Consider the following 23852-nt stretch of genomic DNA (forward strand, 5'->3'; position numbering starts at 1 on the left):
GCTTTAACAAAGAGAAATTTTTCTCTCACAGTCTAGGAGGCCAGAAGTCTGAATTCAGGGTGCCAGCTCCAGGGCAAGGCTTTCTCCCTCTGTGGGCTCTGGAGGAAGGTCTTTGTCATCAATCCTCCCCTGGAGTAGGAGCTTCTCAGCACAGGGATCCCAGGTCCAAAGGGCTTACTCTGCTCCTGGATCTTCTTCCTTGATGGTATGATGTCCCTCTCCTCTCTGCTCAATTCTCTCTTTTATATCTCAAAAGAGACTGACTGAAGATATAACCTAATCCTGTAGGTTCAGTCCTGCCTCGTTAACATCACAGAGGTCAGGGTTTATAGCTAGTCAAGCTGACACACATTTTGGGGGGACACAATTCAATCCATAACAGAGGCCTTAAACATCTCTTATTAGACTTGAAATTAGAAACATGATGCTTTTGATGATACTGGAAATCTTTACAAATTTCGTTTCCCAAATGTTTTTTGCTTCTACATAGATATACAAGTGTGTTCTATATATTGGTTTTGTATGTGGTAATCCTCCTCAACACCCTGACCACTCTAATAATTTATCTTTTTGGTTACCTAGACTTATATCATCTGTGAATGACACTTGTTTTTGCCAAATTTTGCATGTTTTATCTCATTTTTCCCATTCCTGTGCTGTACAATGCTGGACAGAAGCAGAGCTAGTGAGAGTCTTTGTCTTGCTCCCAGTCTCCAAGGCAAAGCTTTCAAGTTTTATTTTAAGTGTGGTGTTAGCCAACGTTTTCTGTAGTGCCCTTTATCAGATTATGGAAATGATCTTTTATTTCTTACTTGATAAGAGTTTTTATCACGCATGCATATGGCACCGGGTTGGCATTCTAAATTCTATCCAACACTCGTTCTGCATTTACGATGTTAAATTCTATCACTTTCTTCCTGCATTTATTGAGATAATCACATGGTTCTTTTTTAATCTCTTAGTGCCGTGGGTTACATCGATTTTCTGATGCTTCTAATGCTAAGCCAACCTTGCATTCCTGGACTCTGGCCTTGGCCACAGTGTATTAACCTCTTGATATATTGCTGGGTTCACTTGGCTAATATTTTGTTTATGATTTTGGCTTTGATATCTGTAAGAGACTGGCCTGTGATTTTAATCCTTCCTACTTTCCCTGTCCGATTTGATATCGATGTGATGCTCACTACATATAATGCGTTGGTGAGTATGTCTTCTTTTTCTGTCCTCTGGAAGAATCTCCATAAGCTTGGAAAAACTTCCTCCTTGAATATTTGGTCAAATGTGCCAGTAAAGCAATTTGGACCTATTACTAGTTCCATTTGCTTAATGGTTATAGGATTCTTAGAGTTGTTGTGGAAGGTGGCGGTCCAACTGCAGCCTGCTGCCTTTCCCTGCAACCCGCGAATGAACCTTGTGTGCGTGACCATATATGTCTGCCTGGCTTCTTGGACGGGATGACACTGTCGGCTGACTCCTTCTGGACTGTCTTGACCCAAAACACATCCCACAGCAGCTGTTGGCCTATGGAACATCCCTCCCCTCTTGCCGTGAGCACAGATCCACATTCCCAGGCACTGCTTGGCTAAGCGTGTGTATCATACGGCATCTGGACACCTTCCACTTCTATATCTGTTCCCAGCAAGGAGAAAATTGGCTCCTTCTCCCGCAGCACAGAGAAGCAGAGCTCTGAACTGGTTCATTCCGGCTCGAACCTCTGCTGAGAATTTACATTTCTAACAAGTGTCCAGGACGTTACACATGAGAATCACCTGTGGCTCTTCTAACTGGAGATTCCGATTCAGCAGATCTGGGGTGGAGGTGGAGCCCTGGTGGCACAGCGCTTAAGGGCTATGGATGCTAACCAAAAGGTCGACGGTTTGAATCCACCGGCAACCCACCCACTGGAAATGCTACGGGCAGTTCTACTGTCTGTCCTGTGGGGTCGCTATAAATTGGAGTCATTCAACAGCAACAGGTTTATGGGGTGGAGATGCAAATTCTCAGTAGGGAACTTGTTAGAAATGTAAATTCTCAGCAGGGGTTCGAAACAGAACAAACCAGTTCAAAGCCCTGAAGGGAAGTCAGCTGCACAGTAAGACCTGCTAGTTCTGGGGGACCCATGCCCACTGCTGAAGTCGATCTTGCTGTCTCTTCTCTATGTGAGTGAAGTGTTGTTCCATCCAGTACCTGTGCGGCTCGTGTCCTTCCTAGAGACCCCGACACCTGCAAGCTAGGAGTAGGTTACGGCCCCCCAGCGGTGGCAGCGGGTGCCACCTGCTCGACGGTTGTCAGTTCTTCTTGAGTCAGTTTTGAAATAGATTTCTAGGAATTTGATGGATTTGTCAAAACATTTCAAATTTCTTGGCATAAAATATTTTGTAATGTTCTCTTATTACAATGCTTCAAAGGCATTATAATAAGAGTACATTACAAAATATAGTACATTGGGTTTTTGGTATCGATACACACAAAGCACCAGATAGTACTGTTGTTGTTAGCCGCCATCGACTATTAAACGCCCCCGTTAATGGCAACCCCGTGGACAACAGAACGCCGCCCTGCCCAGCCCTACACCATCCCCACGATTGGCTGTGGACTGGACCATTGCGATCTACAGCGTCTCGTTAGCTGATTTTTGGTAGTAGATCATCCGGCCTTTCATCCTAGTCCATCTTAGGAAGCTCCACTGAAAGCTATTCAGTATCATAGCAACATGCAAACCACCACTGACCGACAAGCGACTTATGAGATGCACATAGGGTATATTGGCCAGGAATCGAACACAGGTCTCCTGCATGGATGGCAAGAATTCTATCACTGAACCAGCAGTGTTCCCAATAATACGACGCAGAATGTTTTGTGGTGCCACCTAGTGGTGACACGTGGGACTGCAGGCCCACAACGGAGGTCAAGGCTCAACAAAATGAAAATAAAGTTCGTTCTCAGGGTACAGACACACACTGATCATTACGTCAATTCTATGCGATAAATACTGCTTTGCCAGTCGGTGGCTGCTGTTTACAGTAATTCATCACTAACAAGGCCTTTCCATTCCTAAATTGTATCTCAAACTCCAAAGGAAATTTACACAGTGTTTTAACTGAAGACAAAGAAAAAACGCGACTTGATTTAAAAAGAGAAGCCCAAAACTCACCCAAACATATCCATTAATCCTCTTCATTTACTTTTTGCAGATCTTACACCAAAATGTGGACCTAGACTCTGCACGTATACATGAACAGAGGGCTTCCCTATCCAGGTCAAGAGAAAGCAAAAGTGCCCCAGAGCACCCAAACGGTGATCATTCAAAGATCAGCCTCGAGATAATGCCAGTATGGCTGGGTGACCAAAGCCTCCCCTCTCCTGTCTCAATGGAATTCAAAATCTCATACTAGTGAGAAGACCCATATTGTGAGGGGTCAGGACATCAGAAAAATATTCACATAACCCAGATGAGAGACACTCGATCTACCTCAAGCTCCAGATAGAGCCAGAGTCCTGAAAACCATGGAAGACAAGGAAGGTCCTGGGTATGGACTGGGAATTTGTGACTAAGCATTCCAGCCCAGAGACACCACCTGAGGGGAAGAAGAATGACCCCACTCCCTTTCTTACATACGGCTCTCAACCAGCCTCTTGTGGCCCTGTCTTAGGATGGGTTCTCTAGAGAAATAAAACCAGTAAAAAGTATATTATAAATATATAGAGAGAGAGGGAGAGAGAAAGAGAGGAACAGAGATTTATCTCAAGGAAATGGCTCACGTGGTTGTAGAGGTTGGCGAGTACCAAGACCACGGGTCAGGCATCAGGCTGGAGGCTTCTCCTGACTTGCATAGCTGCAGGGGCTGACAAACCCACGATCAGCTGGTCAGATGGTAGGCTGCTGGCTCACAGGCTATGGAGGCTGATAAATCCAAAATCTGCAGGCAATATGGCAGATCACTGGCTCAAGTCCCAAGAACCAGAGGTCACATGATGATGAGCCAGCTGCAGGATCCAGAACATCCAAATACACTGGATGCAGGCCACACCCCCAAGAAAACACCCTTTACAATTGATTGGCTTATCACATCAGATCACATCATGGAGATGATTACATTTTATCACAAAATGAAGGATAACTACATCATTACCTAACTGCCAAACCACTGAGAATTAAGGCCCTCCCAAGATGACACACAACCTTAACCATCACAGTCAACCTCTTGTTAACTTGGCACCTGTACACAACTCCTTAAACTCTACACAATCTCTAAAGACAATTAGAAAGTCATACCTGGGCCTAACATCATACAACTAACATGTGTACAACCGAAAACATACTATCTGCATTTACATCTTATATTTTATACCCAGCCCAGCACCCTCGAGTCGATTCTGACTCATAGTGACCCTATTGGATGGAGTAGAACTGCCCCATAGAGTTTTCCAAGGAGCGCCTGGTGGATTTGAACCGCCGACCCTTATATATTTATAGGTTATATTTATCTTATATTTTATAGGTAAAAAAACAAAAATATTTGATACACACATACAAGGAAGGAATACTCCTAACAGTTACAGTCCTCATTTCTGCCACTGGTCACATGGTCATAGCTGGTATTTAGAACTACCTTCTTCCACCACCCATTCCGTATACTCTTTGTCCTCGGCAAGCACCTCAGCTGGTTATGGTTCTTTGCTTGGTGGGGTGACCTAAACCTTCATTCCTGAAGGGTTTGGGCCACAAGTAGTCATGTCCGAACCAAGTTGCTGTAGTTTTCCATTGACTTTAATCACAGGGCATGGTAGTGCTAAGAGACACCCTAAGGGAACTCCTGTATTCCAGACATACTCTTCTTTACCTCCATGATGTAATATCAATCCGATTTCTTACTGATAATCAGGATCAGTCATACCACCCAATACAGTAACTCCCTTCTTTGCCTGTTGATGCAGAGGCATGAGGAGCCCAAAGTAGCCAGGAGGCATTCTTAGCTTCCAGTTCAACGGAATTAATGCTGTGTCTTGGGTTTTTCTCCAGGTGGATGCACTCCTCCCTTTGGAACTAAGACCTCTAGACCCACATAGCATAGGGTTACAGGAACAGGAAGCAAAAATTTTGCAAGTGGGTCACTAGGGGTAATAGTGAGTGGTGCCACTTCCATTTCCATCTCTTCATTCCTGGACCCACGAATCCTGGCTATGGGAGAAACGGCACCATATATTGAATGCTAGTTTAGAGCATATGCAGCTTCCTGGAGAACACTGCCCCAACCCTGTGAGGTATTTCTTTGTTCATGAGCTCACTGGACAATGATGGTAGCGGCTGGGGAAAGAGGATGACTGGTTTGCACAGAACTCATCATCCTATCTACTTTGTTGTTAAAATCTTCCTCTGCTGAGGTCACTCTTCCGTGAGCTTTCACACAAGACACGAATATCTTCACTTCTTTGGCCCATTCAGAGAGTTTTATTCATACACGTCTTCCCCACACCTCCTTGTCTCCAATTTTCCAATCATGTTCCTTCCAAGTCCCTGACCATCCAGCCAAACCACTGGCCATTGCCCATGAATCAGTATACAATCCCACATCTGGCCATTTCTCCTTCCAAGCAAAGTGAAGAACCAGGTGCACAGCTTGAAGTTCTGCCCACGGGGAGGATTTTCCTTCACCACTGTCCTTCAGGGAAGTCCCAGACTGGGGCTGCAGTGCTGTAGCTGTCCACTTACAAGTGGTGCCTGCATATCACACAGAATCATCTGTAAACCAGGCACAGGTTTTCTCTTCTTCAGTCAACTGATCATGAGAAACTCCCCATGAGGCCATAGGTGCAGACTAGGAGATGGAAGGTAATGTGAAAGGAGTGGAGACCATGGGCATTTGGGCCAGTTCCTCATGCAACTTGTACCTTCAGGTCCTGCTTGGGAGCAGTCTTGTATATACCACTTCCGTTTAATGATGGAGTGCTGCTGTGCACATCTGACTTTATGGCTCTGAGGTTCAGACAACACCCAGTTCATGTTGGGCAGCTCAGGCCACATGGTGATTTGGTGGCCCATGTTTAAGTGTTCAGTCTCTACTAAGACCCAGTAACAAGCCAAAAGCTGTTTCTCAAAAGATGATGGCAGGGCTTTGCTGCAAAATCGTAAGGGCCTGCACTGTGATTCACCGATAGGGGCCTGCCAAAGACTCCAAACAGCATCTCTATCTTCCACAGACACTTCAAGCACCATTGGATCAGCTGGATCATATCATCCAAGTGGCAGAGCAGCTTGCACAGCAAACTAAACCTGTTTGAGAGCCTTCACTTTTCTGGGCCACATTCAAAACTAGCAGTTTTTCGAGTCACTTGATAAATAAGCCAGAGTAACACACCCAAATAAGGGATGCATTGCCTCCAGAATCCAAAGCGGTCCACCAGGCATTGTGCCTCCTTTTCAGTTGTGAGACAGGCCAAATGCAATAACTTATCCTTCACTTAAGAAGGAGTATCTCAACATGCCCCACACCACTGGACCCCTAGAAATTTCACTGAGGTGGAAGGCACCTGAATTTCTGTCAGATTAATTTCCCACCCTTTAGCACACAAACGTTTTTACCGATAAATCCAGTCATTTACACTACTTCCTTACTAGGTCCAATCAGTATAATGTCATCAGTGTAATGGACCACCGTGACATCTTGTGGAAGAGAAAAGCAATCAAGGTCCCTGTGGACTAAATTATGACATAGGGCTGGAGAGCTGACATACCTCTGAGGTAGGACCGTGAAGGTGTATTGCTGCCCTTGCCAGCTGAAGGCAAACTACTTCTGGTGTTCCTTTGAAACCAGAATCGAGAAAAAAGCAGTGGCCAGTGCAATAGTTGCATACCAGGTAGCAGGAGATGTATTAATTTGTTAATGAAACCCCATCTGGAACAACAGCTACAATTGGGGTCACCACCTAGTTAAGTTTATGATGATCTACTGTCATTCTCCAAGATCCATCTGTTTTTTGCGAAGGCCAAATAGGCAAGTTGAGTGGTGATATGGTGGGAGTGGTGGGAATCACCACCTGTGCATCCTTCAAGTCCTTGATGATGGCAGTAATCTCTGCAATGCCTCCAGGAATGCAGTATTGCTTTTGGTTTACTATTTTCCTAGGTAGGGGCAGTTTTAATGGCTTCCACTTGTTTTTTCCTACCATAATAGACCTTGCTACACTTGTCAGGAGTCCAATGTTGGGGTTCTGCCAGTTGCTGAGTACATCTATTCCAATTATGCATTCTGGAACTAGGAAATCACTACAGGAGATGGGTTAGGGGACATACTGGAGCCGCTGTGAGATGGACATAAGCTGAGACTCCATTAATAACCTGACCTCCATACACAACCACTCTGACCGGTGGGCCACAGTGACGCTTTGGATCTCCTGGAATTAGTGCCAGTTCAGATTCAGTATCCCAGAAAGGTCTGATTATTTCCTTTTCCCCCAGTGAACAGTCACTCTTGTAAAAGGCTATAGGTCCCTTTGGGGGATGCTGGGAGAAAGATTAACACTATATCTCAAGGAAATGGCTTAAGCGCTTGTACAAGCTGGCAAGTCCCAAGTCCATGGGTCAGGTGTCAGGCTGGAGTCTTCTCCTAACTCACATACTGGCAGGGCTGATGAGCCCAAGATTGGCAGGTCAGACAGCAAGCTGCCGTCTCACAGCCTGCAGAGGCTGACAAATCCCAAGATCAGGAGGCAATATGGCAGGTCACTGGCTCAAGTATCAAGAACTGGAGGTCAGATGATAATGAGCTGGATGCAGGATCCAGGGTGAGCAAAAGCCAGCGAATTCTGCCAGAACATCCATATATATTGGATGCAGGCCGCACCCCGAGGAAACTCCCTTACAACTGATTGGTTGATCAGATGAGGTCACATTATGGAGGTGATTACATTATATCACAAAATGGAGGATAACTGCACCATTACATAACTGCTAAACCACTGAGAATCATGGCCCAGTCAAGTTGACACACAATCTTAACCATCACAGGCCCCAACCTTGGGCAGAAAATTAACAAGGTGAGAAGATGGGCAATATGGAGACACAAACAGCACCATGATCTGTTGGAGTGATAAATCAGTCACATCATCATCTCCAAACAAGGCTGTTACAACTTCCAGAGGACTCACCTGTGACGTTCAGGTGGAAGGAGACCTTCTGGCCCCTGGCCTCACAGCTGTACTCTCCAGCATCTGCCTTGCCCACCTGCTGCACCACCAGCTGCCGCCCACAGCCTGTGGCCTCCACGTGCACTCTTGAGCTTGAACTCAGCTTCTTCCCATCTTTGTACCACACCACCTCTGTCTGGGCCTGGGCCACCTCACAGCTCAGCGTGGTGCTGGCCCCTGCCTCAGCCCACACCTCACTCCGTGCCAGCCGCTCCTTGGCAAACACCACCTCGGGCTCTGGGAACAGGGAGGGACAAATGGTCAGAGACACAGACCTGGTACCAACCCACTTCACAGACACTGAAGCGTCAGGGTTCAGTACATATTCCCTTGATTCCAGTGACGTCATGTGTTTTGTGGGCTGTTAGACTTGAGTTCACAAACACGAGGACCCCGTGTCAGAGCTGCAATCTGGGGATGTCCTGAATCAAGAGCAATTCCTAAGGCTGGAGGACAGTGGCTGAGGATGTTCCAGCTCAACTGCTAGTTTATTGCTTTTCCCCATGACAGCACTGGGTGGGCAGGGCAGTCTTGTTTACTAGTGCACCCAAGTGTATGGTAGGTGGTATGTGCTCCATAAAAATATTCCACCTGTTTATCAAAGTGTAATTTATATATAGTACACGAATTGTATCTGTACAGCTCAGTGAACTTTATACATAACCCTATGTAACCACCATATATCAAATATAGGCCATTTCTGGCCCCCAGTCACCACTGACCACCCTCCAAGGGGAACCAACATTCTGAGTATATCACCATAAATTATTTTTTTCCCATTCTTTAATTCACCATGAGGCAGAGCCAACTTGATGGCAACTAAAAACAACAACAAATTCTTGAATCTCACATGAATAGAATTATACATTATGTACTTTCTTCGGTTTGGTTTCTTTTACTCAGCATGTTTACAAAATTTATCCATTTGTCACATGTAGCAGCAGTTCATTCTTTCATTTACAGACTAGGAGTCCATGTTATGAATACAATACAATTTGTTTTTCCTTTTATTCTTAATGGTCATTTAGGTTGTTTCCAATTTGAAGATACTATGAGTAAAGCTGCTATAAACATTCTTGAATATATCATTGATGGGCATATGAAAATGTTAGGACAGATGGTAGGCCTGTGTTAGGATTTACTGCCAAATATTTTAAAAAATTGTTATGACATCTTATATTCCCACCAGCAGTGTGTGAGAGTTCCAGATGCTCCACATCCTTACCAACACTTCATATTACCCATTTTTAATTGTATGCATTCCATTAAACTAAAATGAATACATACATCATCTTAGAATTTTCAATCTGTAGTTGCATTCATTCAATCATTCACACAACTCGTATCAAGGGAGTTCCTACTATGAAGTGGCCCTGGAGATGCTTCCATGAGCATGGTAGATAATTCCCCTGCTCTATGGAGCTTATATTCTAATCAAGAAAGAAAGACGAATAAACATAATCATGAAAATAATCACGTAATGCTAGGGTGGAATGCTGTGATGAGATGAAACAGGCAAATGTGCTAAAGAGATAAGACAACCTTAGACTGTCAGGGAGGACATTGCTAAGGAGTGATAATTAATCAGAGTCCTAAAGATAAGAGGGAACCAGCCCTGTAAAAAGCTGAGAAAGAAGCATTCTAATGGAGATGACTGCCAGGCAAGGGCCCTCCAAAAGGAGTATGCAAGGTGAGCAAGGAAAGTAAACAGCACAAGCTGTGGTGGAGGAGGACCTAGAGAACATACTGGATTGGGGAGGCAAAATCCCTGAGAAGGGGGCACCACGCAGAGATGTGAGTCCAACTAGTCACCTGCTTTTCCCCTCAGGGAATTTGCTACTTCCAGAAATAGGAAAAGACACTGAAGATCTGGGGAAAGTGCCGGACCTAGGCCTGCTGTGAAAAAAGAGACATCTCAAGGGGCCAGTGAGATAAAGACAAGAGATTGAAGAGACACTACTCATTCCCTTCAAAACGTCTGATGGTGCTGAAGCTGCATGGGACAGGAGGCTACGAAGCCAAGCAGGAAACCTCTGAAAAGCAGAGAAGACTTTTCGGCATCTTGGAGTCCTGAAGAGACAAATGCTAAAATTCAGGGTCTACTGGGAGAGGGTCCCCAATTCACACCCCAAGCTCTCAGCAAGAATTCTTGCAAGACTTTGCCCAGGAATGAAGAAGAACCAGAGATAGATGACCCTTATGAAAATGTCAGTGCAGCCTTGAACCAGCTCATTCCCAGAAGGGATTAAGGTTGTTAGCCCCCCTCTAATTTGTCTATCAAAAAATAAAATGAATCTTCTCTCTAGAGTAAGATTACCTCACTCATAATCAACAATTTTAACACAAGACATCGATAATCAATCAAAAATTTGCAGACATGCCAACAACAGGAGCAAATACTAGAAATCGGAACAAAATAAAAATATCAATTGATACAGATATTAGAGTTATCAGACTAGGGCATAGCCACAATTAATATTTTTTTTTTTAAATCAAGAAAGGAAATAGACGATAGATCAAAAATGAAGAATTTCACTAGGAAGTTAGACTCTAAAAATTAATCAAATGGAAATTATAGAACTTGAAAATACAATGACTGAATTAAGTACTCTACAGATGGCTGTGACAAAAGATTAGATACAGCAAAACAGAGGATTCATGAATTGAAAGACAGGTCAAAAGAAAATACCCAGAATAAAGCAGGGAAAAAGGAAGAACTAAGTGGCAGAGAGTGAGGCAAATCAGGCATGTAAAAAAAAAAAAAAAATTTTTTTTTAAGAAACAGTAATAAGGTCTAATAGAGTGTCACTGAAGTCCTAGAATAAGAGAGAAAGAATAGGGCAGAAGAGACAATGAACAAGGATTTTCCAGGACCAACAAAGACATCAGCCCACAAATTCATGATTCTCTGCAACTCCAAACAAGATGAATACACCTAGGTGGTTTAGAGTTAAACTGCTGAGAAATCGAAACAAAAAAATCTTAAAAGAAGACAGGTGAAAAAAGATATATAACCCTCAAATGAAACATAATAAACTGACAGTTGATATACAAACAGAAAATATGGAAGGCAGAAGACAAGGGAATGATATCTTTATAATATTGAAAGAAAGTAGCTGTTAGACTGGAATTTGATATTTTTTAGAAAATAGCTTTCAGGATCGAAGGCAAAACAAAGATGTTTGGACACAAACCAAAAAAATGAGAGGATCTGTCCCACCAGTAAATCCGCTAGAATGAATGCTGAAAGTTTCATTTAGAAGAAAAAGTTTGTCAAGCAGAAGGAAATGACCCCAGAGTACTGGATTTGCAACCTTTGGTAAGTTACAAAACTTCCCTGTTTCTTGTCTTAAAATTCCTAATTAAAGGGAAAGTTTTTGTAAAGTTTAAACAAGTAAAAGACAAGCAGCACTTCATAAAGGGCCTCAGACTCAGCATGTAGTTATTACTTGCTAGTTGCTGTTATATTGGGAGACTCATGAGAAAACAGGAAACAAGATGGCATCTCTCACCAATCACTGCCTGGACATACTCCTCAGGAAGAAACAGGGGCCTCAAGAACCCACCTGTGACGTCCAGGTGGAAGGAGACCTTCTGGCCGCCAGCCTCACAGCTGTACTCCCCAACATCCGCCTTGCCCGCCTGCTGCACCACCAGCCGCCGCCCACGGCCCGTGGCCTCCACGCGCACCCTCGAGCTTGAACTCAGCTTCTTCCCGTCCTTGTACCACGTCACCTCCGTCTGGGCCTGGGCCACCTCACAGCTCAGTGTGGCGCTGGCCCCCACCTCAGCCCGCACCTCGCTCTGTACCGGCTGCTCCTTGGCAAACACCACTGTGGGCTCTGAGGACAGAAAGGGACGCTCAGTCAGAGACACCATCTAAGTCAGGAAGACAACCCTGGGTAAAGAAGGCCTGGACAGGAGCCAGGAGATCCAGAAGCTTCTCCAGGTTCTGCCTCCAGCTCTGTGGCCTGGAGAGGCCCCAGGCCTTTCTGAGCAACAGCTCACTGTAGTGCATTTATACCTCCTGACACTGATGGCAGGTGGGCTGTTTCCTGGTAGGATGTTTTGTGAGACTGCTCCTGGACACACGTTGCTCCAGGAGAGGACTGCGGGATCAGGATGCCTCTGCACCTTCAACCTGACCAGATGACACCAGGACCATTCCCACCAGCAGTGCAGGGGAGTTCCTGATGCTCCACGGCTGAGACTACTCTTAGTATGTCAGGTGTGCTAACTCCTGGCCATCTGCTGGGTGTGGGGCTCCACTTCCCCATGGCTTTGTGTGCATTGTCCTGAGGACTGTTACAGGCAGCTCCATTTCCAAGTTCATTGGCCATTTCTGTTTCCTCTCCTGTGGTGGCACTGTTCAAGTCTTTACTCAATTTTCAATATCTTTGTCTTTTTCATTAATTGGTCCAAGCAACAATTATGAATAGACCATACTTTACATCTTCCGCCACAGTTTAAAAAAAAAAGTTGGAGGAAGTCCAGTTACTCATGGGTCTGTTTCTGAGCTCTGCATTCTTTTCCTTTGGTCTGTTCATCTATCCTTGCACTGAGACCCTGGTGTCTTAATTACTGTAGCTTTATAATAAGTCTTGATACCTCTGACTTCTTCAAGAGTGCTTGGCTGTACTTGATTCTTGGAAGAAACCTGTCAATTTTCACACCCTCCTTTCCAAAAAAAAAAAAGTGTATTTGGATTTTGATTGGGAATGAACATCTTGGAGTCTTCCACGGATACCACTTCATTTATTTAGATCTACTTTACTGTGTCTGGAAATGTTTAATTTTCTCCAACAGTGGCCTTAAACATCTTTTATTAGACTTGGAATTAGAAACATGCTTGATACTACTGTAAATCTTTTGAAATTTCATTTTCAACTGTTGCTGGTATATAGATATAGAAGTGCTGTCTGCATATTTTAGTATGTGGCAATCTTCAATTTTCTTAGTAACTCTAATAATTTATCTTTTGGCTTTTCTGTATAAATAATCGTATTATCTGGCAGTGACACTTTTGTTTCTTCCAAGTTTTATGCCCTTCATTTTATTTTCCTACTTACTGTTCTTTACAATGTTAGATAGAAACTGTGACATTCGCCATCCTCGTAGTCTAATTTTGAAGCAAAGCTAACCTTGGAATAAAGAGTTTTGATGTTAGCTGGTGTCCTCTGTAGTATCCCTTATCAAATTTGAAAAGTGCCCTTTTATGTCTAGCTTCTTAAGAAATTTTATCATAAATTAATGCTAAATTTTATCAAACACTTGTTCTGCATTTATGATGTTAAATTTTATCACACACTTTTATTTTACATTTATTGAATAACCATATGGATTTTCTCATTAATCTGTTAATGCCATGGATTATATTGATTTCTTAATCAATGTTAAACCAACCTTGCATTCCTGGACTATGGTCTTGTTTGTAGAGTATTATCCTCTTGATATACAGCTGGATTCACTTTGCCAATATTTTGTTTAAGATTTTGACCTGTAATTTTAATTCTCCATACTTTCTTTGTCAGATTTTTGTAGTGATGTTATGTTAGCTACATAAAATGATTTGAAGAGTATATTTTCTTCTTCTGTTCTCTAGGAGAATCTCAACGACCCTGAAATATTTTCTTTCCAGCATATTCAGTAATTTACCATTAGAGCCACTGGGCTTAGATCTTGCTCTGCGAGGAAATTTTTGATTACTGGATACATTTCTTTAATGGTTATAGCACTCTTTGAGTTATCTATTTCTTCTTGCATCAGTTTTTTGTTTGTTTTTATTTGTTTGTTTACCAAACCCAAAGGTCATGTTTACCGGCTGTTGAAGTCAGGCTCTACCCACTTAATTTTCTGCATAGACTCCAAAATACAGTAAATCTGGAATAGTCTACAAAGTCTTAGTAACATAGTTCTTTAACAAACACAAACTGACATGAGGACAACCTAGGACTTTGCCATTCCAAACCAGCGTCTTTGCCCATAGAAGGCTTAAGGTTCTTTCTCTGATTGCTTCAACTCTCAAGAGCAGAGACTGCATCTTTTTTTCTGACAAATAAAATAGGTAACAAAACATGCCATTTCATCAGTCTTCACATGTACAGTTCAGTGACATTAAACATGTTTATCATGTTGTTCAACTATCACCATTCCCAGATTTTTCCATCACCCTTAACGGAAGCCAGTGTCCCCTAAGAATTGTGTCTTCCTTTCCCCCCTCAATCCTACCTGGTAATCCCTAATAAACTTTTGATCTCTAAATACCTGCCTATTCTAAATATTTCATATAAGTGGGATCATAAAATACTTGTCTTTTGTGACTGATTGATTTCACTCAGCATAATGTTTTCAAGGTTCATTCTGGTTGTAGCACGTATCAGGGCTTCATTTCTCTTTATGTCTGAGTAATACTCTATTATGTATATGTACCATATTTTGTTTATCCATTCGTCTGTTGGTGGGCATTTCGGCTGCTTCCACATATTGGCTACTGTGAATAGTGCTGCAATGAACATGAGCGTACAACTACCTGTTTATAGTCCTACTTTTGATTTTGGGGGGTATATTTTTTTTTATACGTAGGCATGGCATTGTTGGATTATATGCTAATTCTTGTTTCACTTTTTGAGGAACTGCCAAGGGCGGTTCCATTATAAAATCCCACCAGCAATGTCTGAGGATTTCAATTTCTCCACATCCTCGCCAACACTTGTTTTCCATTTTTTTCAATCACAGCCATCCTGTGATTGACATCTCATTATGGTTTTGATTTGCATTTCCCTAATGACTAATGACTTTGAGCATCTTTTCATGTACTTGTTGGCCATTTGAATTTCTTCTTTGGTGAAATGTCTATTCAAGTCCTTTGTCCATTTTTGATTGGGTTGTTCGTCTTTTTGTTGTTAAATTGTAAGACTTTTATGTATTCTGAATATTAAACCCTTATCCAATATATGACTTTCAGTAATTTTATCCCAGTCTGTAGGTTGTCTTTTCACTTTCTTGATAAAGTACTGTCATGGATTGAATTGTGCCCCCCAAAAGTATCTGTCAACTTAGCTGGGCCATGATTCTCAGTACTGTGTGATTGTCCACCATTTTATGTGATTTTCCTATATGTTGTAAATCCTATCACTATGGTGTAATGAGATGGATTAGTAGCGGTTATATTGATGAGATCTACAAAATTAGTGTCTCAAGCCAATCTCTTTTAAGATATAAAAGAGAGAAGCGAGCAAAGAGACTTGGAGGACCTCATACCACCAAGAAAGCAGCTCCAGGAGCAAAGCGCATCTTTGGACCTGAGGTTCCTGCTCTGAGATGCTCCCAGGCCAAAGGAAGATTGATGAGAAGGACCTTCCTTCAAAGCCAACAGAGAGAGAAAGCCTTCCCCTGGAGCAGACACCCTGAATTTGGACTTGTAGCCTACTAGACTGTGAGAAAACAAATTTCTCTTTGTTAAAGCCATCCACTTGTGGTATTTCTGTTACAGCAGCACTAGATGACTAAGACAAATAGCTGACGAACAAAAGTTTTTATTTTCATGAGATCCCACTTTTCTATTTTGTCTTTGTTTTTAGTGTCTTATCTAAGAATCCACTGCTAAAACCTAAGTCCTGAAGCAATACCTAAATGTTTCTTTCTAAGAGTTTTATGGTTTCAGCTCTTACATTTAGATTCTTGATTCATTTTGAGTTAGTGTTCATGTAAGATGCAACGTATGGGTCCAGGTTCATTCTTCTGCTTGTGGATATCCAGTTTTCCCAGAACCATTTATTAAAAAGACTGTACTCTCCCCCACTGAATGGACTTAGCACCCTTGTTAAAAATCAATTGACCATACATATGTAGTTTTATTTCTGAACTCTCAATTCTATTCCATTGGTCTACATTGTTGTTGTTAGTTGCCGTCAAGTTGGTTCTGACCCATAGCGACACTGTGCACAACAGAACGAAACACTGCCCTGTCGTCCTGCACCGTCCTCACAATCATTGTTATGCCTGGGCTCATTGTTGCAGCCGCTGTGTCAATCCACCTCGTTGAGGGTCTTCCTCTTTTCTGCTGACCCTGTACTCTGCCAAGCATGATGTCCTTTTCCAGGGACTGATCCCTCCTGACAACATGTCCAAAGTAAATAAGACACAGTCTCGCCATCCTTGCCTCTAAGGAGCATTCTGGCCGCACTTTTTCCCAGACAGATTTGTTCATTCTTTTGGCAGTCCATGGTATATTCAATATTCTTCGCCAACACCACAATTCAAAGGCATCAACTCTTCTTCGGTCTTCCTTATTCATTGTCCCGCTTTCACATGCATATGATGTGATTGAAAATACCATGGCTTGGGTCAGGCGAACCTTAGTCTTCAGGGTGACATCTTTGCTCTTCAACACTTTGAAGAGGTCCTTTGCAGCAGATTTGTCCAATGCAATGCATCTTTTCATTTCTTGACTGCTGTTTCCATGGCTGTTGATTGTGGATCCAAGTAAAATGAAATCCTTGACAACTTCAATCTTTCTCCGTTTATCATGACGTCGCTCATTGGTCCAGTTATGGGGATTTTTGTTTTCTTTATGTTGAGGTGTAATCCATACTGAAGGCTGTGGTCTTTGATCTTCATTAGTAAGTGCTTCAAGTCCTCTTCACTTTCAGCAAGCGAGGTTGTGTCATCTACATAACGCAGGTTGTTAATGAGTTTTCCTCCAATCCTCATGCCACATTCTTCTTCATATAGTCCAGCTTCCCTTATTATTTGTTCAGCACAGATTAAATAGGTATGGTGAAAGAATACAACCCTGACCCACACCTTTCCTGACTTTAAACCAATCAGTATCCCCTTGTTCTGTCCGAACAACCGCCTCTTGATCTATGTAAAGGTTCCTCATGAGCACAATTAAGTGTGTTCTGGAATTCCCATTTTTCGCAGTGTTATCCATAGTTTGTTATGATCCACACAGTCAAATGCCTTTGCATAGTCAATAAAACACAGGTAAACATCTTTCTGGTATTCTCTGCTTTCAGCCAGGATCCATCTGACATCAGCAATGATATCCCTGGTTCCATGTCCTCTTCTGAAACTGGCCTGAATTTCTGGCGGTTCCCTGTCGATATACTGCTGCAGCCATTTTTGATTGATCTTCAGCAAAATTTTGCTTATGTGTGATATTAATGATATTTTTCTATAATTTCCACATTCGGTTGGATCACCTTTCTTGGGAATAGGCATAAATATGGATCTCTTCCAGGCAGTTGGCCAGGAAGCTGTCTTCCATATTTCTTGGCATAGACAAGTGAGCACCTCCAATGCTGCATCTGTATGTTGAAACATCTCAGTTGATATTCCATCAATTCCTGAAGCCTTGTTTTTCGCCAATGCCTTCAGAGCAGCTTGGACTTCTTCCTTCAGTACCGTCGGTTCCTGATCATATGCCACCTCTTGAAATGGTTGAACATCGACTAATTCTTTTTGGTATAATGACTCTGTGTATTCCTTCCATCTTCTTTTGATGCTTCCTGTGTCGTTTAATATTTTTCCCATGGAATCCTTCACTATTGCAACTCGAGGCTTGAATTTTTTCTTCAGTTCTTTCAGTTTGAGAAATGCCAGGCGTGTTCTTCCCTTTTGGTTTTCCATCTCCAGCTCTTTGCACATGTCATTATAATACTTTACATTGTCTTCTGGAGCTGCCCTTTAAAATATTCTCTTCAGTTCTTTTACTTCATCAATTCTTCCTTTTGCTTTAGCTGCTCGACGCACAAGAGCAAGTTTCAGAGTCTCCTCTGACATCCATCTTGGTCTTTTCTTTCTTTCCTGTCTTTTCAGTGACCTCTTGCTTTCTTCATGGATGATGTTCTTGATGTCATTCCATGACTCTTCTGGTCTTCGGTCACTAGTGTTCAATGCGTCAAATCTACTCTTGAGATGGTCTCTAAATTCAGGTGGGATATACTCAAGGTCATATTTTGGCTCTCGTGGACTTGCTCTGATTTTCTTCAGTTTCAGCTTGAACTTGCATATGAGCAATTGATGGTCTGTTCCACAGTTGGCCCCAGCCTTGTTCTGACTGATGATATTGAGCTTTTCAATCATCTCTTTCCACAGATGTAGTCAATTTGATTTCTGTGTGTTCCATCTGCTGAGGTCCATGTGTATAGTCACCATTTATGTTGGTGAAAGAAGGTATTTGCAATGAAGAAGTCGTTGGTCTTGCAAAATTCTATCATTTGATCTCCGGCATTGTTGCTATCACCAAGGCCATATTTTCCAACTACCGATCCTTCTTCTTTGTTTCCAACTTTCGCATTCCAATCACCAGTAATTATCAATGCATCTTGATTGCATGTTTGATCAATTTCAGACTGCAGCAGCGGATAAAAATCTTCTATTTCTTCATCTTTGACCCTAGTGGTTGGTGCATAAATTTGAATAATAGTTGTATTAACTGGTCTTCCTTGTAGCCGTATGGATATTATCCTATCACTTACAGTGTTGTACTTCAGGATAGATCTTGAAATGTTCTTTTTGACGATGAATGCAACACCATTTCTTTTCGAGCAGTCATTCCCAGCATAGTAGACTATATGATTTTCTGATTCAAAATGGCCAATACCAGTCCATTTCAGCTCACTAATGCCTAGGATATTGATGTTTATGCGTTCCGTTTCATTTTTGACGATTTCCAATTTTCCTAGATTCATACTTCGTATGTTCCAGGTTCCGATTCTTAATGGATGTTTGCAGCTGTTTCTTCTCATTTTGAGTCGTGTCATAGCAGCAAATGAAGGTCCCGAAAGCTTTACCCCATCCATGTCATTAAGGTCGACTCTACTTTGAGGAGGCAGCTCTTCTCTAGTCATATTTTGAGTGCCTTCTATCCTGGTGGGCTCATCTTCCAGCACTATATCAGACAATGTTCCGCTGCCATTCATAAGGTTTTCACTGGCTAATGCTTTTCAGAAGTAGACTGTGGGTCCTTCTCCCTAGTCTGTCTTAGTCTGGAAGCTCAGCTGAAACCTGTCCTCCATGGGTGACCCTGCTGGTATCTGAATACCGGTGGCACAGCTTCCAGCATCACAAACTGACAGACACGTGGGGGCATTGGTCTATACATCTCTTATAATACCAGTACCAGACTGTTTTGATTACTGTAACTTTATAGTATATTTTGAGATTAAGAAGTGTGAGTCATCCTACTTTCTTCTTTTTTGAGATTACTTTGGCTATTTGGGGTCCCTAATGGTGCCATATAAATTTGAGGACAGGCTTTTCCATTTCTGCAAAGAAGGCTATTGGAATTTTGATGGATACTGTGTTGAATCTATAGATTGTTTTAGGCAGTACTGACATCTTAACAAGCTTCTGATCCATGAGCATGGTATACCTTTCCGTTTCTTTAAGTCTTCTTTAATTTCTGTCAGTAGGGTTTTACAGTTTTCAGTGTTCAAGTCTTTCACCTCTCTGGTTAATTTATTCCTAGGTATTTATTCTTTTAGCTGATATTGTAAATGGAATTGTTTTCTTAATTTTCTTTTCTTCTTGCTCCTTGCTGATGTATAAAAACTCCACTGATTTTTGTGTGTTGACTTCATTTAATAGCTCTATATTTTTCTTGTGGATTCACTGGGGTCTTCTGTATATAGAACCACGTCGTCAGTGAAAAGGGATAGTTTTACGTCTTTCTTCCCAATTTGGATACCTTTTATTTCTTTTTATTGCCTAATTTCTCTATGAGAACTTCCAGTACAATATTAAAAGCAGTGATGAGAGTGGGCATTCTTATCTTAAGGGGAAAGCTTTCAGTCATTCTCCACTGAATATGTTAGCTATGGATTTTTCATAAATGCCCTTTATCATTTTGAGGAATTTCCCTTCTATTCCTAGGTTGTTGAGTTTTTTTATCATGAAAGGGTGTTAGATTTCATCAAATGCCTTCTGTGCATCAATTGAGATGATCATGTGGTTCTTTTCCTTTATTGTATTAATATGGTCTATTAAGGTGATTGATTTTCTAATGTTGAACCATCCCACTTCATCACTGTGTATAATCCTTCTAACATGCTTTCAGATTCGGTTTGCTAGTATTTGTTATGGATTTTTGCATCTACATTCATAAGGGATATTGGTCTGCAGTTTTCTTGTCGTGTCTTTGGATTTCATATCAGAGTAATGTTAGCTTCACAGAATGAGTTAGGAACTGTTCACTTCTCTTCCATTATTTTTGGGAAAGTTTAAGAAGGATTGGGGTCACTTCTTCCATAAACGTTCAGTAGAATTCCCTAGAGAAATCCTCCGGTCCAGGACTTTTCTTTGTTGGAGGCTTTTGATTATTGATTCAATCTCTTCACATTTTATGAGTCTGTTGATATCACAGTATATTCAATATTATTTGCCAGTACCACGGTTTGAACACATCAATTCTTCTTCGGTCTTCCTTTGTCACAATCCAGCTTTCACATGCATAAGAAGTGACTGAAAGGCCATAACTTGGCTCAGGAGCACCTTAGTCATCAAAGTGGTGTCTTTGCATTTTCAAACTTTAAAGAGATCTTCTGCAGCAGATTTTTTAACTTGCAGTTAAGACTCTCTTCATAAAAGGAAAAGAAATTTAGCTCCAAGACCTCTCTATGAACCAGACCAGAAGACAGACACACACTGATGATTAAGAAAATGCTATGAAATATTTAATTACCAGTCAGTGGCTGCTACTAGAGTAACTCCTCACTAACAAGGTGTGCTGATGTGGCATGAGGTGTATTTATTCCTTTTTATTCCAAAATTTACCTGTCAAATGCCAAGAGAAATTTCACACAGAATGTTCTAACTGAAGACAAAGGAAAAACAAAATTTGCTTTGAAAAGAGAATTCCAAAGCTCACTGGAGTATATCTATCAATCCTTCCTTCTTCATTTACTTTGCACAGACATTGCCAAATAGCATGAATCTAGAGTTTGCTACATAAAGATGCACAGAGACCTTCAATATCTATGCGAAATACTGTAAAAACTCATGAAAAGGTTTACACACAAAAAGAAACAATCTTTGATGGTTATGAGGGAAGGGAGGAGTGGGGACACAAAAACACTAAATAGACAACAGATAAGTGGTAACTTTGGTGAAGGGTAAGACCATACACAATACTGGGGAAGCCAACACAACTTGTACAAGGCAAGGTCATGGAAGCTCCATAGAAACATCCAAACTCCCCGAGGGACCTAGTTGCTGGGTTGAGGGCTGTGGGGACCATGGTCTCAAGGAACATCTAGCTAAACTGGCATAACATAGTTTATAAAGCAAATGTTCTACATTCTACTTTGGTAAGTAGCATCTGGGGTCTTAAAAGCCTGTGAGTGGCCATCTCGGATACTCCACTGGTCTCGCCGCCTCGGAAGCAAGGAAGAATGAAGAAAACCAAAGATACAAGAGAAAGATTAGTCCAAAGGGCTAATGGACCACGTCTATCACAGCCTCCACCAGACTGAGTCCAGTACAACTAGATGGTGTCCAGCTACCACCACAGACTGCTCTGACAGGGATCACAATAGAGGGTTCCACACAGAGCTGGAGAAAAATGTAGAACAAAATTCTAACTCAAGAAGAAAGACCAGACTTGCTGGCCTGACAGAGACGGGAGAAACCCTGAGAGTATGGTTCCTGGACACCCTTTCAGCTCAGTAATGAAGTCACTCCTGAGGTTCACCCTTCAGGCAAAGATTGGACAGGCCCATAAAACAAAACTAAAGGAGCACACCAGCCCAGAGGCAAGGATTAGAAGGCAGGAGGGAACAGGAAAGCTGGTAATAGGGAACCCAAGGTTGAGAAGGGAGAGTGTTGACACATCGGGGGGTTGTTAACCAATGTTATAAAGCAATATGTGTACTGTTTAATGAGAAACTAGTTTGTTTTATACATCTTCATCTAAAGTACATTTTTAAAAAAATCTGTGTGAAAGTAGACACAAGTATCCCAGAACACCTAAAACTATGATAATCCAAAACTCAGTCTTGAACTAATGTCAATATTACTGGGTGACCGAAGTCTCCCCTCCTCTGCCGCAATAAAATTCAAACACCTTTTGCTAGTGAGAAGCCCCATGTGGTGCTGAATGAAGACATGTGGGAGCTGCCTGACCAACCAACAGGAGAATATTCACATATTCCAGGTGAGAGACTCCTGGTCTATCTCAGATCCTTAACAATGGGCAGAGCCAGAGTCCTGGAACCCAAGGAAGACAAGAAGGGTTCTGGACACAGTCTGGGACTGTGTGACTCAGCTTTCCTGCCTGGAAAAACCACCTGAGGGGAAAATGAACTGCCCCCTCCCTTCCTGACACACTGTTCCCAACCTCCTGCAACCCCACAACATCAGCAGAAAACTAACAAGGTGTGAAGATGGGTGATGTGATGACACAAAGTCTAACAAAAACAGCACCAAGATCTGTCGAAGTGATAAATCAGTCACATTATCATCTCCAAACAAAGCTGCAACCACCCCTAGAAGACCCACCTGTGACGTTCAGGCGGAAGGAGACCTTCTGGCCGCCGGCCTCACAGCTGTACTCCCCGGCGTCCGTCTTGCCTGCCTGCTGCACCACCAGCTGCCGCCCACAGCCTGTGGCCTCCATGCGCAGCCTTGAGCTTGAACTCAGCTTCTTCCCATCCTTGTACCACGTCACCTCCGTCTGGGCCTGAGCCACCTCACAGCTCAGCGTGGCGCTGCCCCCCGCCTCAGCCTGCACCTCGCTCTGTGCTGGCTGCTCCTTGGCAAACACCACTGCGGGCTCTGGGAACAGGGAGGGACATGTGGTCAGAGCCACAAACCTGGTACCAACCTATTTGACAGACACCAAAACATCAGAGTTCAATAAATTTCCCCTTGAACCAGTGATGTCATGTGTCTCGTGGGCTGTTAGACTTGTGTTCACAAACACAAGGACTCCTGCCATGGAGTTACAATTTGGGGATGTCCTCTATCAAGAGCAATTCCTAAGGCTGGAGGACAGTGGCTAAGGATGTTCCAGCGCAACTGCTAGTCTGCCGTCTTTTGCACGTTGTCAGCAGTGCGTGGCCAGGGAGGTGTTATTCAGTTGTGTACCCAAGCATGTGATATGTGCTCCATAAACTATTCCACCTGTTTATCAAAGTATAACTTACATGCAGTGAAACTAACTGTAGCTGTACGGCTCGATGAACTTTACATGTATATATCCCCATGCAACCACCACACATATCAAGTATAGATCATTTCTGGCCCCCCAGTCACCACTGACCTCCTGCAAAGATCACCATTATTCTGATTCTTTCACCATAAATTACGTTAGCCTGTTCTTTAATTTTACAGATAATTACACATATGCATACTTCTATGACTGGTTCTTCCACCAATGTAATGTCTAAAAAATGTATCCCTGTTGATGCATTTAGCAATAGTTTGCTCTTTTCTACTACCATACAGGATTCCATGGGTAGTTTTCCACTGATATGTTCCACGATTTAGTTTTCCTTTTCTCCTTGAGGGTTATTTGAGTTGTAGCTAACTTGGGATACTAAAAGCAAAGCTGTGATGAGCATTCTTGGATACGCCTTTGGTGACCACATGTAACTGTTGGCATATATGTAGGCCTGCGTTTGGCTTTAGCAGATACTGCCAAACAGTTTTGCAAAATGGTC

General features: G+C 42.4%; 1 protein-coding gene across 3 annotated transcripts in view; it reads right to left on the reverse strand.

Annotated features, from left to right (window-relative positions):
* The window catches only part of OBSCN (obscurin, cytoskeletal calmodulin and titin-interacting RhoGEF), a 232782-nt gene that overhangs the window by 121190 nt on the left and 87740 nt on the right, over positions 1-23852 (reverse strand). For all 3 annotated transcript variants that reach the window (XM_049875093.1, XM_049875094.1, XM_049875095.1), the window contains 3 exons: positions 22690-22965; positions 11754-12029; positions 8149-8424 (listed from right to left, as the gene is read on the reverse strand). In XM_049875093.1, the coding sequence (XP_049731050.1) occupies positions 8149-8424; positions 11754-12029; positions 22690-22965 (828 nt within the window). The remainder of the gene's footprint in view (positions 1-8148; positions 8425-11753; positions 12030-22689; positions 22966-23852) is intronic.

The sequence above is a fragment of the Elephas maximus genome, chromosome 2 (assembly GCF_024166365.1).
Source record: "Elephas maximus indicus isolate mEleMax1 chromosome 2, mEleMax1 primary haplotype, whole genome shotgun sequence".
NCBI classification, from domain to species: domain Eukaryota; kingdom Metazoa; phylum Chordata; class Mammalia; order Proboscidea; family Elephantidae; genus Elephas; species Elephas maximus.